The sequence below is a fragment of the Takifugu rubripes genome, chromosome 10, assembly GCF_901000725.2.
Source record: "Takifugu rubripes chromosome 10, fTakRub1.2, whole genome shotgun sequence".
NCBI classification, from domain to species: domain Eukaryota; kingdom Metazoa; phylum Chordata; class Actinopteri; order Tetraodontiformes; family Tetraodontidae; genus Takifugu; species Takifugu rubripes.
In genome coordinates, this window is record NC_042294.1 from 4153871 (window position 1) to 4171032 (window position 17162).

Genomic DNA, 17162 nt, shown 5'->3' on the forward strand with positions numbered 1-17162 from the left:
GAATATCAAATCAAACCACTACAGTTGGGTCTCCCAGTTCTCTATTTGAATTTGCTAACCTTTGGAAAACTGGATTATAGCTGTTTATATCATTGGATTATCAGTGCTAGTAGAACAGAGATAATCCGAAAATGTTTACATGGCAGGTTGCCACCTGTCCCACTGCGCTAAGTGATTTGAATAAGTAAAATGAGGTGTTTCTGGGGACTGTAACATTTTGTCTAAAATGGTAAAGTTTTACTTTTAAAGTGTGTTAAATGGATAGAAACAGATGGTTCTTTCAGTGTTTAGAATTAAGGTAAAGATATGCCTGGCATGTGGTATTAACTCATCTTTTTCTTATGGTCTATAAACAACTGCTGTGGTTTACACTTCAGCTGTTCGTTGCCCCTCAGACATGAGACATCAACAGTCTCCAGAGCTACTGCAATGTGACAATATGGCATGTTTATTAGTTTTTCCCAGTGGTGACCCAAAGTCAATAAGATTATTTTAAATTAAAAATCACCCTTTCAAATTGTCCTTGAAATATTGTTCCAGTGTGTAAATCATAATTGTCAGCTGTTACTTTTATACATCAATGAACTAGTTTCTCCTCCTTCTGGCTTTGCTAATTAACACTCCTTCTCTTTTTAGCCTGCTATGGCATCGTGCAGGTGCCCACTGGTCCCTGGTTCTGCAGAAAATGTGAATCCCAGGAGCGGGCAGCCCGTGTGGTGAGTCCCACCATCATAAATGCCTATTGGGTTATCAATGAATGAGTTAATTGTGCAAATAGGAATTTAAGTAATCTTCATAACTTGGCGCTAAATGTGATTCACAGGCTTCGTTTGTTAGTTGTGTTGTTTTGTAACTTGATCACAGATGATCGTTGGAAAGTCAGAGTTGTTATTATTTGAAGCAGCATTTAATATCCAGTATTAGTTGCAGCGTTTAATCGCAGATTGCATGATGAGTTAAAAACTAATCTACCCAAAAGAATCATTTAGGTGAAAATGTGTTGGGCCCACAATTGAGTTTCATAGTTATTTATGCTTATCTCACAGGAGATTATCATTTAAACACAAAAATAGCTCCTGCAGTGGAGTTTCCTTTAGCATATAGTGATGTTGAAATGGAAACATGTTGCTCAAACCTCTTAAATGGCTTTTCTGTACGGAATACATTTAGGTCTGTGTTTTGTTGGATAAAATACACAAAACTTTCTGAGTTTTGTCTGTGTAGATTCTCAATCATCCAGGTCATCGTTATCCAAGGTAGTTTTCTCTGTCAACTGGACTGTGTTTCTTCTCTCTGTAGACATTTCGGCTTCTATCCAGAAGGCTTCTTCAGTTCTGAACTCTTACTAATAGTAAGAGTAATAGCTAGTAGCACAGCTGTTGAACATGTGCTTAGAACAATGACGTGCTGCAGAAGTAACTTAAATAGAGGTTTCAACTGTAAAATAAATAGTTTGATAGTACACACTTCACAAATTCACAGTACAGTTTGAGGCAATTTTTTTTAATTAACTGACAGTTGTTGAATGTGAACAAATGCTTCCTCCTCCCTTGGATGGCTATACTTAAACTCAACAGCCTCACAAACAACCAAAACATCTCAAACAATCCAAATGTCTGAGTCTTGGACTGATTTTTCAGTTCTGCTTTGAGCTAAATAATAATCAAGCAGAGGTTGAAAATACCCCTCCTGCGCTACCACTTTATCGTGGTGGAGGGGTTTGTGTGTCCCAATGATCCTAGGAGCTCCTTTGTCTGGGGCTTTATGCCCCTGGTAGGGCCACCAATGGCAAACAGGTCCTAGGTGAGGGATCAGACAAAGCATAGCCCATGACCCCCTAATGATGATAAACAACATTGGTGCCAAGTTTCCCTTGCCCGGATGCGGGTCACCGGGGCCCCCTCCTGGAGCCAGGCCTGGGGGTGGGGCATGTTGGCGAGCGCCTGGTGGCCAGACCGCTGCCCATGGAGTCTGGCCGGGCACAGCCCGAAAAGGCAACATGGGACCCTCTTCCACCTGCGGGAGGGGCCAAGGGGGTCGGGTGCATTGTGTGCTGGGTAGTGGCCGAAGGCAGGGACCTTGGCGGTCTGATCCCTGGCTGCATAAACTGGCTCTAGGGACATGGAATGTCACCTCTCTGGTGGGAAAGGAGCCTGAGCTGGTGCGCGAGGTTGAGAAGTTCCGACTAGACATAGTTGGCCTCACCTCGACGCACAGCAAGGGCTCTGGAACTGGTCTTCTCGAGAGGGGTTGGACTCTCTACCACTCTGGAGTTGCCGATGGGAAGAGGCGATGGGCAGGAGTGGCAATTCTCGTTGCTCCCCAGCTTAGTGCCTGTATATTGGAGTTTACCCCAGTGGATGAGAGGGTAGCCTCCCTTTGCCTTCGGGTGGGGGGGACGGATCCTGACTGTTGTTTGTGCCTATGGTGCAAACAGCAGTTCAGCGTATCCACCCTTTTTGGAGTCCTTAGAGGGAGTGCTGGAGAGTGCTCCTTCTGGGGGCTCCCTCATCCTCCTGGGTGACTTCAATGCTCACGTTGGCAATGATAGTGTGACCTAGAGAGGTGTGATTGGGAAGAACGGCCCCCCTGATCTGAACCTGAGTGGTGTTTTGTTATTGGACTTCTGTGCTCGTCTCAGATTGTCCAGAACAAACACCTTGGTCAGGCATAAAAGCGTCCACATGTGCACTTGGCACCAGGATGCCTTAGGCCGCAGATCGATTGACTTTGTGCTCATATCATCGGATTCGTGGCCGCATGTTCTGGACACTCGGGTGAAGAGAGGGGCGCAGCTGTCAACTGATCACCACCTGGTGGTGAGTTGGCGGCTGACCGGTGCTGTGGCCGCAAGGTGATTGGTGCCTGTCGTGGCGGCAATGCCCGAACCAGAGCGATGCCGTCAGGATGAAGAAGGAGTCGTATCGGGCCTTACTGGCCTGTGGGACTCCTGAGGCAGCAGATAGGTACCGGCAGGCCAAGCGGAGTGCAGCTACGGCTGTTGCCGAGGCAAAGACCCGGGCATGGGAAGAGTTTGGTGAGGCCATGGAGAGCGACTTTCGGACGGCCTCGAAAAGGTTCTGGACCACCATCCGGCATCTGAGGAGGGGGAAGCAGTGCACTGTCAACGCTGTGTATAGTGGTGATGGTGTGCTGCTGACCTCAACTCGGGATGTTGTGGATCAGTGGAAGGAATACTTCGAGGACTTCCTCAATCCCACCAACGCGCCTTCCAATGAGGAAGCAGGGCCTGGGCCCAGAGTTCCTTAAGGCTCTGGATGTTGTAGGGCTGTCGTGGTTGACTCGACTCTGCAACATCGTGTGGATATCGGGGGCGGTGCCACTGGATTGGCAGACCGGGGTGGTAGTCCCTCTTTTTAAGAAGGGGGACCAGAGGGTGTGTTCCAACTATAGGGGGATCACACTCCTCAGCCTCCCTGGTAAAGTCTATTCAGGGGTACTGGAGAGGAGGGTCCGCCAGATAGTCGAACCTCGGATTCAGGAGGAGCAATGTGGTTTTCGTCCTGGGCGTGGAACAGCGGACCAGCTCTACACCCTCAACAGGGTCTTCGAGGGTGCATGGGAGTTTGCCCAACCAGTCCACATGTGTTTTGTGGACTTGGAGAAGGCATTCGACCGTGTCCCTCAGGGGGGTCCTGTGGGGGGTTCTCCGAGAGTAAGGGGTGCCGGCCCCGCTGATACGGGCCGACCGCTCCCTGTATGATCGGTGTCAGAGTTTGGTCCGCATTGCTGGCAGTAAGTCGAATTCGTTTCCGGTGAGGGTTGGTCTCCGCCAGGGCTGCCCTTTGTCACAGATTCGTGACTTTTATGGACAGAATTTCTAGGTGCAGTCATGGTGTTGAGGGGGTCCGGTTTGGTGACCTCGGGATCGGGTCTCTGCTTTTTGCAGATGATGTGGTCCTGTTGGCGTCATCGGCCCGTGACCGCCAACGATCACTGGATCTGTTCTGGGATGAAAATCAGCACCTCCAAATCCGAGGCCATGGTTCTCAACCGGAAAAAAGTGGAGTGCCTTCTCCAGGTCAAGGAGGAGATCCTGCCCCAAGTGGAGGAGTTCAAGTACCTCGGGGTCTTGTCCACGAGTGAGGGAAGAATGGAGCAGGAGATCGACAGGCGGATCGGTGCGGCGTCCGCAGTAATGCGGACTCTGCACCGGTCCGTAGTGGTGACGAGAGAGCTGAGCCAAAAAGCGAAGCTCTCGATTTACCGGTCGATCTTTGTTCCTACCCTCACCTATGGTCATGAGTTTTGGGTCATGACCGAAAGAACAAGATCACGGGTACAAGCGGCCAAAATGAGCTTCCTCCGTAGGGTGGCTGGGCTCTCCCTTAGAGATAGGGTGAGAAGCTCTGCCATCCGGAAGGAGCTCGGAATTAGAGCCACTGCTCCTCCGTGTTGAGAGGAGCCAGATGAGGTGGCTTGGGCACCTAGTTAGGATGCCCCCTAGGTGCCTCCCTGGTGAGGTGTTCAGGGCATGTCCCTCGGGACCCCCGGGAAGACCCAGGACACGTTGGAAAGACTATGTCTCTCGACTGGCCTGGGAACGCCTGGGGATCCCCCCGGATGAGCTGGAAGAAGCAGCTGGGGAGAGGGAAGTCTGGGCTTCTCTTATTAGGCTGCTGCCCCCGCGACCCGACGATGGATGGATGGATGGATAAAATATGCTGCTCTTGCTGGTTATTCCTCTAACATCCCTGCTGCATTTGATTCAAGATTTCTAACAAAGTGAAGTGCATTTTGCAAATTCTTCTTGCATTGTCCTTGAAACTTGTTTAGCCATGACCATTACTTCTGCAACTGATTGTGAGGCTGTTTTCCCATTGAAAGTTTGGCCTCATGCCTGTAAGTCAAGGCCACATGCCCGTTCAGGTCAAATAGTGGGAAATCTGTGACATTTCTGTGTTTAAGCCAATAGCATTGGTTTGATTGTTTATTCTGACTGTTTATTCTTACCCACAGAGATGTGAACTGTGTCCCCACAAGGATGGAGCCCTCAAGAGAACAGACAATGGAGGTACATACACCCCACACACATACACGCACCTGTTGTGGTCTTCTGGTGCATTCATGTTGTTTATGGAGTGCATGTCACCGGCAAATTTAAGCGGCATGAGCACACTGAAAGAGTTATATTGGGTGTTTGTTGTACATTGCTTCCATCTACCACCCATGCCAGTCTGTGTTTTATGACTGTGTGTATGTTTATGAGGGGGCGGGCCAGGATGCATATAGTGCATGGCCTGTGAAGAGTCTCCTCGTTGGGTTCATTGGGAGGTCAGGCTGGTGGAGACTGTAAATATTGTGTGTGTGCGTGCGTGCACACACAGGGGCACAGCTGTGGGATTGTGTCCAGGCCTGCAGGGAGGCATCAGGACAACACTAACACACACACCGTTTTACTACTTTCCCTTTATTTTAACCTTCCCATGACCCCTCTCTTCCCATCACTTTCCTCCCGTTTTTCTCTCAAAGTCCACTTTCCCCCAACCATCCGTTTCTCTACTCCCGTCAGTTCCTCTTCACTTGTTGATCTGTGTGGTGCTCAGCCTGTTGTTTCAGGTGGGACAGCAATAAAAAAGAACAAAGGCATGGGTCTGAAATGGGTATTTGATCAAGCATCTTGACATATAGCAGCCAGAGGGAAAATAAAAGATCTTTCACCGTTGAAAAATCACATATATCTGGACTTTGAAAGATTCTTTTTGTTTTTCCTACACCGCTGGAAAAACAAGAAATTAAATTGGTCACAATAACATGGAAAAGTTTCAAAAGCCACTAAACTTCTAATAATACTTTTAATAATAAATTTCCAATATTATGACAAGACAAACTGATAAATCGAATTGGATTCATTACATGCCTTTATATGCCAATCAGAGTTTACTATGTTGGAGTAAAGTCTTACTAATAGACATTTGTGCAAGCGAGGGAAGTTCATCCGGAGGGCCAAGGCTGGGGTTTTTAGGGGACAAAAGTGCAAACACTCAGTTTGAGCAGGAAGGCTGTGCCACTTTTATAGTCCTGTTTTATAGGCCTCTTCCAGATTCTTGGAGGAACTTCAAAACAACAACATGCCCCCCATTTCACACTGCAACCCTCTCCATCCGCCCCGCCCTTTGCCCTCTCACCAGGTCAAAGCCAGGTCAGGGGTTCAACTGTAAGTTTAAGCCTGTTTTCACTGCTACTATGTGGAAAAACAGACACCTTCAGTGCAGCAGGCGACTCCCACCTCCATTTGACCTCCCATTGACCTCCTCAGTTTATCGTCAATTCTGCTGCCAGTCAGCTCTGTCATTTCACCGCCCACAGTTTGTCTTCACTGGCGGTCAACTGTGTGTGTGTGTCAGGGCTCAATAAATGGCTACTTAAACAGATTAACAACCAGTTTGTGATTTAAAATATTTACGAGACCAGACCACAATTGGTCTGTGTCTGGATTTCTTGCTTTTGGCTGAAAGGGCTGTATCTTTAATTGCCTCTTGTCCTATTTTAGTTTCAAAATGATAACAAACTTAAAGCTGAATAGACGGAAGAGTTTAAGAAGTTTAAATGTGTATTTTGCCACTATAATCAAAGTGTCGTACTAGCAAATTACTTGGGAGAAAATATACGAAGTTTGATTTAAACTTTGTGGGACAGGCGTATTTATAGTGCAATCATTTCTTATTCGACTGACTAGATTTTTGTTTTTTTAATGACAGCAGGTTATATTTAGGCATTTCATCCATATTTATCTTTTTTGTCTTATTGTTGGACAAATGACGTATGTTGTGCAGTTAGACTTTATTAGGTTTGTAGTTAGCTGTGTTGATTGAGGAAATCCTGATGTTTTCTTGCAGGTTGGGCTCATGTTGTTTGTGCCCTTTACATACCTGAAGTGGAATTTGCCAATGTGTCAACTATGGAGCCAATAGTACTCCAGTCTGTGCCACATGATCGCTATAACAAGGTAACAGCTATCACCTGTGTAATACCATGTCCAGTCTTATTAAATAAACTTTGTGATTTCAAAGGCTTACTTACATGAGTATGTGCACATGCCTTGTAGACATGCTATATCTGTGAGGACCAAGGCAGAGAGAGTAAAGCAGCCACAGGAGCCTGTATGACCTGCAACAAACATGGCTGTAGACAGGCCTTCCATGTCACATGGTGAGGTCCACTCACATGACTTTAACTTCACAACCACAAAGAAACTGATTGTTGTTTAAGTCCATTCGATCATGACACACACACACATATCTACACTGTTGCATATTGTAATAGTGAAACACATGACACAGTCTGGCTGGTTACATTTGTATGGATTCTACTCTCAGTTGCTTAAAGCATGAAATGGAATTTTTGCAGTGTAGAAATATGTCACCAGAGTTTCCCAGAAGAAACTTTTGAAAGTCAAATTTATTAGACAAGTGTTTTGAGGTTTACTCCTATTGGGAAGTTAGAATTATGCTTTATTATGTAATAATAAAAATGAACTACATATATTTTGTAGCATCCATGCAAGCGTGCACATCCTAAACCATATATGACATATATTTCCTTTATAGTATTGCCCTGCCTCATCGCTTAGTTCTATGGTTGCCTATCCGGACGTTTGACATCATTTAAGTAGACATTAACCGACAGCTTACGTGCTGTTGTGATGCATAATTTAGCAGTAAGTGTTTGGCAAACGTATTGTTAACAGTGCAGACAGAAAGGAGAATGTAAAAAGACAGGGCATTACATGCTGGTTTTGTGTCAAAATTTCTTCCATGAATTTCTGTTGCAGTGCTCAGTTTGCTGGGCTGTTATGTGAGGAACAAGGATCTGATGCAGACAACGTCAAGTACTGCGGATACTGCAAATACCACCACAGCAAGTTGGTAAGTGTACTGAGATTCCTTTTTGTTTTGAAATTGATTTTAACAACGCAATTTAAGGTAAGTGGGGGAATTACTATGAGTAAGATATTAGAGAGTGAGTGAGAGTGTTTGTGGTAACCTAACTTGTTCGCACTAATTCATGTATTTTTTATTATTGTAAAACTGCAATAACTAGCTGTGAAAGCAACAAGTTTTATTTTTTTCTTGATCTTTTAGCCTCGTCTCTTTGCTCTCCTTGTTTTCTAGCCAGGTTCACCATTGTATCCTCCTGGCTTCATTTATTTGTGCTGATTTTTGTTGTTTCCATTTCCTTCCGGATCAAATTCTTCCTTCAATCAGCCTCCATTCTTGTTGGGGCTTTGCCAAACTTCTTTTCATCTGTTTATCCCCTTCCTCTTTCAATGCACTCATATAAAAGTCACACTAGTGTTGAACACTAGCAACAGTCTTCTGTCATTCCTTATGAAAATATTTTATCTGTGCTTCTTTATCCAGCTCTCTTTATCCCACAAATCATTGGCTCCTCATCATGGCATATTCATTGTTATTACACTTGTTTTCCGATATTTAAAGTCATCAATGATTTGTTTTTGGATGTACGGTTGCTAGCGCTGTCACCTCGCAGCATGGTTGCAGGTTCAATTCCCGGTCAAGTGAAGTTTGCGCATCCTCCAGTGTTATAAATTAGAAAACAGTTTTTTCTTTAAATCAGTAATTGGATGTGTGTATGTTTTGTGTGTTCTTGTACTTGTTACACATTAAGCACCAAAATACACATTCTTTTGTTGTTTGGTTGGAGTAAGTTATGCCTATGAAAGTCCTCACAAAGACAAAAGGACAAGGGTGTATGATTTAAATATTGATACCAGTGTGGGAGTTGAAACGCAAGAAAGGTTGTAGTGTTGGCACATCCCAAACTCACAAAGGTGAGGCTGCAGTTGTGGATGGAAAGAGTCACCCTGGTTTATTGATCCTGTATGAATGGCAGGACTGTAATGTCATTTAATAGGGATTGTATAGCTGACAGGAGTTTGCAATGAGGAACAGAGAGGGTTTCATAAAAATGTTTTGGTAGATGTTAGCACTATGTGGCATTTGACTGGAGGTCGAATCTGTTTCCTACAAAGATAGATTTACAAAGAAAGATTCTTCCTACTACAAAGATATTTTGCTACCTTAATGAGGTATATTTTCAAAGACAGCTTTCCTCCACTTTAAGAAAATGTAACTGAGAAATATTATGTTTTCCATGTTAATGGAAGTCTAATGGTAAATGCACCACCGGGTTTCTGAATTAGAAGGAAACTGATTGAATTTGTTATGTTATTTACATTTTTTAGTTTAGAAGTTCAGTATTTGGCAGAAACTGCAGTGAATTCTGATCACTGAAAGGCTGAAAATTTAGATTTCTTTGTATAAAACAAATTGGTCTTGGCTTAAGAAGCCAAAAGAAGATCTTGATGCACCAAAATTCTGCACCAAAAATTGTCAGTTTTTACTTGAAAGGCCAAAAGCAACATCGTGTTTGGCTTTAAATCAGTACTTCCGAATAGAGGCTGGATAAACCAGGCCTTGATCTGTGCCTCGAGGTATTATAGCTGTAATTTTTGGATTTATTTTTTGTCACTATAGAAACTATGAGCAACATCAACACCCCTTCAGACTGAGATCAATAATCATTAACCATCAAAAATATCTCTTGATGCCTATTTTCAGGTCAGTTAAAAACATCTTTTTTTTTTTTCCAAAATGAAGGTATTTTGTATTTTTAATACCTCCCACCACTGCATTTCCCCCCGCCAGTAGTCAATCAACCTTTTGCAATTGATGGTGTTTTTGCAGTTTTTTGATACCTTTAGAGTTTAGTCGACTTTTTAAGTTTTTTTTTTTTTTTATTCCTTTTAATTTTTTTTTCATTTTATTCGCGGATTTTCCCTTGGACTTCATCAAGTAACATGGAGTTCCTCTTTACTTTTTAGCGAAGGAGCAGGGGCCGCGGTAGTAGGTCTCAAAGCTTAAGTGACTCTTCCTCTCATTGTATGGATATACCCCCAGACGAGGACAAGAAGGTAAGACAGCCCTCAGAACTTACATCTATGCAACCCACAATAGCGAATCCATCTGAATCTGAATGTATCTGCTCATGTGGTGGACAGCCAGACACATGCAGGGAAACTATTCTGAGTGTAAAGGTCTGTCTTGGGTAAAAACAGAAGTGTGTCTTTCAGTTATCCACACTCTTAGTGACACTCCCTCCCTTTTAAAAGGCTACTTTTATTAGCTATCTAATGCTAAAACTGCACTGATAATGGTATAGAAAATTCTTTGTCGTGAAAGCGGCGGAATGAGCACTTGCCTTTTTTCCTTTATAGCTTGGTAGAGGTATTTGAGCTGTTGATGGCGTCTAAACTTTGGACGCGGTTTGGTAAGTGCACAAGGAGAAAAGTAGGTCTGGGACTCTTCTTTACATTCATTCATGAAGCAATAAACCGTATTTTCACGACTATAAGGCGCACCTAAAACACTGAGATTTTCTCAAAAATCGACGGTGCGCCTTATAATATGTTGCGCCTTGTGTGTGCACTATGGTAAATGCTCCGCCCATCGATTAGCGGCACACCTACGCGTAAGGATCCCCTAAAATGGCGCCGGTCAAGCGATACGCGTATGAGGCTTACTTTAAACTACAGGCCATCGTGGCTGAAAATGGCAATCAAGCAGCTGCAGGACATTTTAATGTAAATGAGTCCATGGTCAGAAAGTGGAGAAAACAAGAAAATGAACGAAAGTGAGGAAGACGAAGCTGAGTTTCCGCAGGAACAAAGCAAGGTGGCCCAAGCTGGAAGACCGAGTGGAGCAGTTGGTTGTGGAACAGCTGGAAGGGGCGTCTCTACTGTCACCAAAGGCCAAAGCGATTGCTGAAGAAATGGACATTGAGCACTTCCAATGAGGTTCGTCTTGGTGTTTTCGCTTTATGAGGAGGCGGCATCTCTCCATACGCACAAGGACAGCTGTTGCGCAGCGGCTGCCCGTGGATTACCAGGAGAGGGTGGCCATATTCCGCATCTACTGCCGCGACAAGATAACAGTTATGCCACCATATGCGCGTGGATTGTAGACGCATGGGCTATGATACCGTCTTCATGTATTGTAAGAGCTTTCAAAAAAGTCTGCATCAATGCTGAAGCGGAACCGGTTGGTGAGTCTGATTCAGATGATAAAGAAGAGGAATTCGGGATGTTGGACATTGAAATAGCGCAGCTGTTTAATTTAGATACAGAAGATGAAAACTTTGATGGTTTTGTGGCGGAAGAATGAATATTTTGTTCAATAAATGTGTCGAAACTCACTGTTTTACTTCCGTTGTCATTTTTTATTGTATGTTTTTAGCATTTGCCTAATAATACAGTGCGCCTTATGTATGTTTTAAATACAGATACAGTCGTGAAAATACGGTAAATGGAATTCATTTCCAAATAAAAAAAACTGATCAGGGATCTATATTAGCTATTCAGTTTTTTGCTGCCAAGTCATGAAATTTTAAATAAATCAGTGAAATTACATACTTGAACATTTTAATTTTTTATATTTTTATATACTTTGTTTTTTCTCTTTTATCATTGCCCAGAAGAACACTGTTACTTTTATAGATTATTAGATTACATCGCAGTAATTCAGAAAGTAATTACTGTAATAAGGAATGTCATGATTTTTGTTTATACTGCCTTGTTTCCATCGATCAGAGCTCCTCTATTTTCCAATTTTTCAAGGTTGTAGATCAGTTTGCTCAGTCTGCTTAGTCTTATGTGTGTGTCCACATATTCATTTGTTATTCAGTGTTGAGGCTCAGATGTATATTCTTCTCATTTTATTCCCTGCAGTTAAACTACAGTGGGGGATAAAAGATCCCCCACACTCTCCACTTAGAGCCTGCAGAAAACACACACACACATGCACGTGCACACTCACATCCATACATACACAATGGCTGGTCAAAGACCCTGCAGGAAGCTGCACAGGGAAATTCCTGCCAGACCAGAGCAGATTATTCTCCCCCCTTACTTCCTGTTCCTCTGTACCTCCCCATCTTTCCTTGCCTCCCCTATGTACTCCTCACATCTGTGGCTATGTTATCTACCTCCTGAGGCAGTTGTACTGAATTGAGAAACAATTAAAGATAGGCAAATAGATAGTCAATCCTTTCATATGATGCATAGTTTAGTGTAAATTGTTTAACATAAATATGGGCATTAGAACTTTACTCTGATAAAGGTGAGAAGTATACAACTGTTATGTCTGAATTTAATAGATAATCAAAATTTATTTCAGAAAGTCATAGTCTTTATTTAACCAGATTAAACAACACCCAACAACCCCTTTTTCCCATCAAAAAAACTCAAGAAATTAGGTCCTAAAATATTTTCCCCTTTGGAAAATCCCAGGATCATCGCTCAACACAGATAGAGCCTACAGTTGTATGGTTCATTACTCTGAAGCTTCTTGATAAATAGAGCCAGTCTCTGTATTTACCACACATGGTCTCAGAGAGCTAATGCTGAGGGTTTCTCTGAGCTAATGGTCGGCATCAGAGAAAAGGGCAAAGGACACACTGAGAGTCTTTGTCCTGGCCTGTATAATCAATTGACCTGATTGATAAGGGTGTGTCAGGGTTACATTGTGTGTGTGTTATGTTTCCCACGCCCAGTGCTTCTGGTCCGTGTGTGTGTTATTTGACCCTCTCAGTGCGGTCTCTGTCCATCAACACCTTCCTCTGGAATGTTAATGAAAACCAACTAGGGGATCCCAAAGAACTCAAACCTCTTTTCTCTTCTCCTTCAACGTTCTTGTTGACCACCACCCGCCATTTGTCTTGTTATATGCTGTAGTAATACCGTTGCATATTGCCAAATTTGTGTGATTTGGTTTATTGTGAAAATTTGGAAAAAGCTTGATTTTGCAGGCTTTCATTCTGATATCGTTTGAGAGATATAAATAAAATCAGTAAACCCATTTCAGAAAATTTACAATTTGAGCTGCAAAGAATACCCGAATTAATTGCAAAATGGTAGAGGAATGGATGGGATAATACAAAAAACCTGACATCATCATACAACAATTTTAGAAAGACATGTGACAGTAACAAAGTTGTACACAAATCACAGAATCTGTCTTATTTTTTTTTTTTTAAATGTTTGTAATTTCTTTTCTTGACCACTTTACCACTTTCGGGGTCATGGGGAGGCTGCACATATGGGTGAAGGCAGGTCCACCCTCTGTTGAGTCGCCAGTTCATCACAGGGCCCTATGTGAGCATTTGTGGGTTCAGCACCTTGCTCAAGGGTACCTCAGCAGTGCTCTGAATGTGTTTTGGCACACTTTTCCTACTACCAGTACACCTTCCAACTTTAGTTTGCACACTGAGAATGCTCTGCTTCTCAGCCCAACTACCACCACCCAATTACAGTAATGTGATGCATTAATATATAATTGCACCAACTGCACCTCACAACATTAACCCTTTCCTTCCACTGGTCAGTAGCATGCATTTTAATTAGCTGTTATTAATCGGTAACAGTTATTTTAAATGTCTGAAGTTGTGATGATGTAGAAACGTGTTTGAGTTGTTACTACTGCTGTGGATAATTTAACTGTGTAATTAATTAATTTTACTGCGTAAAAATAACCTACGGTGCATTTGCAGTGATAGAGTGGTAATTTTTCAGTGGTATTTTGACACATTTATTTTACAATGCCAAATTTATGCTTTTTTTAATGAGTCCGAACTAAAGATATGTACAGTAGCACTAAATATTATAAATAAATACATTTAAGCTACTCAACTGAAAGGATAATTAACCAGTTAACCATTATTAAATGCTCAAATACAGCTTGTAACCCTAGGGTGTTGGCATTAGTGGAAGACAGCACAGCCATCTCCTGATACAGTTGATGATGTCTGTTAACTGCCAGACATACAGGAAGTCTGGCTTAACTGTCAGGAAGCTGCATGCAGTCACAGACCCCAAGGGAAAGAATGGGAGGAGCAGTCTGATGTGTCAGTGTTGTCATGGCACGCAACATTACCGGTATGTTTGTTGAGTCCCATTTCGCCTTAGCAGATCGCTGCACAGTATAAAAGGGAAGGTGTTCCCTTTTAAGAATTCATCTGCCTGTGCGCATGCGCACGTGCCCCATGTCAGGTTGCAGGGCTTGTGCGTGAGGTGTAAATGTGCAGGCACCCAGTTGTCAAGGAGGCGATGAGGAGAGAAGGGTGGCAGTGCGCGGGGTAGTAAAGGTGTAAATTGAGCTGTGATCGTCAAAGAAGCAGGAAGTGATTGGGTGAAATGACAAGACCTTGTTCACTCCACATGAGACACTTTAACTGCATTCTGTTCTTTTTATCTTTCTTCCATCATTTTCTTTTTGTTTGTGGATCATGAGGCTTTCATCTTGGGCTGAGCCTTTGAAATGTAATGTTCTGTGTTTCGTGCAGCCATTATCTCTCTAATGTTCCTGTGTCTTAATAAACCCTTTAGCTTGTTTTTAAATTTTTTTTCTTTAACCTGACACGTGTGATGGTGCGCTGTAGCATTCATTTCTTTCTCTTTTGTTCTTGAAATGTATAAAGGGAAAAACCTAAATGACTGCCTTTTTGCTAGGGCTGGATATACTTAGATCTTCATTGATCTTTTTTCCTTATTTTATTCTTAATATGCAGAAACACAAGGAGCGAGAAAGACACAAACCAAGACACAAGAAGTCTATGGACATGTCGCCCTCGCTGGTCCTTCCAAATATCCTGATTCCAGACAAAGTGAGCGCAACCCCATTCTTTTCTTCATATTTGTAGAATATGAGGAAGGCTGACTGAGCTCAGATTGATCTCTCCAAATAATTTTTGTTTGTTTTCAACTTAATGTTTTTGCTCCTCCTGCTCTCATTCATTCATTTCTCCCCCATTCCCCCTGGTGCTAATTGGTTCCTGTTCTCTGCCTGCCAATCCCCCATCATGTTCACCAGACCTACAACAGCAGCGGCTCAGGTGGTGGGGTTCCACCTCTCCCAGCTTCCTCGCAGAAGCGGCTCGATGACGGTGCTGCCCGTTTTACCAGCGCCAATTTCCAAGAAGTGTCGTCGACCCTTTCCGTTGGTAGCTCCAAAGATGCCTTGACCACAGATACTGGGAAGGCGGTGGTCGAGGTCAAGAACAAGAAGAGCAGCAGTGGAGGCCACACAGTGGGACAGAGGGGCGGCCGTAAGTCTCTCACCTCCTCAGGGAAGGCCCTCCCCTCTGCCGTGGTCACCATGGCAACCTCAACCTCTGTCTCTACTGGACCTTTCCACCAAGGTGAATTTAATGTCTGTGAATGAGCCTTGGAGTCTTCTTTTTGCCATGGGTGTCATGTGTTTTGTGTGATTTGGGGCCAACAGCAGAATCTTGTGTGGCCCTGATATCTGTGGTTCAACTTGTCTGTGACTTCCATAATCAGTGACCCTGTCTTGAAGAAACACACAGAGAAAAAGAACTAATGTACAAACATGCTGGAAGGTCAAGACTAAAAAGTCGGCAGAGAACACAGCAGCTCAGTGTGAGCACTGTTATAGCCTTGAATCTCCTGTCAGGTGTGTTTGTGTGTGTTTCTTATGGAAGTATTTTTGTGTGGGTTTGGCCCACATGTTTTCTTTCAAGGAAGTATGTCTGTTAATGGGAGGACTGTGTGATGAGGGAGGGCCAACTGTACAACTGAGACAAAGCAGGAAAGCTGATGAGATGTTTATTTTCCTATGTTGCTGCTCTTGCTCCATTGATGCTGAGACTGCCGCTTTTCCAGTTCAGTCTGTTTCCACATAGTTGTTCTCTCCTGAGCTCATGCAGATGCTCAGAAAGCATCCATTATCATTTTGTATGATATTTATAGTTCAATTTAAAAATTAATCCAAAAACCCAACTGTCTGTCTTCAGGCTTGCTGTTAACCAGTGCCAGCAAGATACCCTCTGCTGTTTCGTCCTCGGACTTCTTAAGCTTCTCAGATTCGTCGTTGCGTCCTGGAGGTGCGACCACCTTTTCCTCCCCTCCATCATTCAGCAGTTGCCTTCCCAAACCCAGCACAGAGGGCAATGCCTCCGAGGGAACTGCACCGCTCTTCGGTTCCTTGATGTCGGCGGCAACAGCATCTGCAGGTATTTACAACGGTTAGAAGCATTCAAATATTTAAACAAAAACCCAGATGAAAATGGTTCATTTATATTTTTCCTAAAAATATTTAATCAGTTCTTCAAAATCAAAGTAGCAAAATATATATTTAGAGTGAAGTAATGACTTATGCTTATTGGTATTAGGCCAAAAAACACCCTCTTCCAGTAAATTTTGATGGCTCTTTTTTCATTCTGTGACATTTTATAGACTAAACAATCAATTTACCCAGTGGATTAACATTAATGAAAGTAATTGCTGGTTGCTGCCTCAATTAACAAGAAGACAGATGACACAGGATGAGCTATCCTAATATCATTTATTTAATTAATGATTCCAAGCCAAAACACACCATACACACCAAGGCAATTACTAGCTGATTTCTTTTCTTCTATCTTTCCAGTAGGTGGGAAGCTGTATGAGAATTCTCACAGTCACACAACCACCGAGCTGGCGAGCCACGGTGGGTCCACTGGCTACAAACGCCCCCAGTCCTCCAGCTCAGGGCCCGGGATTGGAGGAGTGGCGGCTGGAGGGGGAGGGGAAGATGGAGCAAAGAAGAAAAAGAAAGGCAACTGGCGAAACCGATACGGACCTTGCTTCACCACGGATGTGAAGCCCTCAGAGGCGTCACCTTCCCTCAGCCTCCCCACCTCCTCCACCGCCAATACCTGCTCCTCGACCCCCTCCCCATCCTCCTCCTCCTCCTCAACTCTCCCAAGCAGGCCAGGCTTGGTCTCCAACAGTGGATTAGTAGTTGGGCTCAGTGGAGGAGCAGGAGAGAGGGGGCTGGGAGTCATGGGTGTCTGTGGTGGCATTCAGAAATCACCATCACTTCTCAGAAATGGGAGCCTGCAAAGCAACAGTGGCCCCACAGCAACGGGGTTAGGTGAGAAAGCATTAACACACATTAATTAAAGTTTACTCAAAACACACAATGAGACATATCATCTCAGATCTGTCTGTCACTTTCAGCTGCATTCATCAAAGTGCTTGTAGTTCATCAATCATTTAAATATTGGCCACCAAAAGTAATAGAAAAGGGGATTACGGTAGCTTGAGATTTATCAACTGGTTA

The 17162-nt window shown here is 43.5% G+C and overlaps 1 protein-coding gene across 8 annotated transcripts in view; it reads left to right on the forward strand.

The window, feature by feature from the left end:
• mllt10 (MLLT10 histone lysine methyltransferase DOT1L cofactor) overlaps positions 1 to 17162 on the forward strand; it is a 33517-nt gene that overhangs the window by 1544 nt on the left and 14811 nt on the right. For 4 of the 8 annotated variants that reach the window (XM_029842670.1, XM_029842675.1, XM_029842673.1 and 1 more), the window contains exons 2-11: positions 637 to 716; positions 4981 to 5035; positions 6861 to 6970; positions 7070 to 7173; positions 7796 to 7889; positions 9869 to 9958; positions 14608 to 14703; positions 14910 to 15237; positions 15853 to 16083; positions 16491 to 16973. In XM_029842670.1, the coding sequence (XP_029698530.1) occupies positions 637 to 716; positions 4981 to 5035; positions 6861 to 6970; positions 7070 to 7173; positions 7796 to 7889; positions 9869 to 9958; positions 14608 to 14703; positions 14910 to 15237; positions 15853 to 16083; positions 16491 to 16973 (1671 nt within the window). Of the gene's footprint in view, positions 1 to 636; positions 717 to 4980; positions 5036 to 6860; positions 6971 to 7069; positions 7174 to 7795; positions 7890 to 9868; positions 9959 to 14607; positions 14704 to 14909; positions 15238 to 15852; positions 16084 to 16487; positions 16974 to 17162 lie in introns of all 8 variants that reach the window. The other 4 variants (XM_029842672.1, XM_029842671.1, XM_029842676.1 and 1 more) reach the window with 4 other exon arrangements.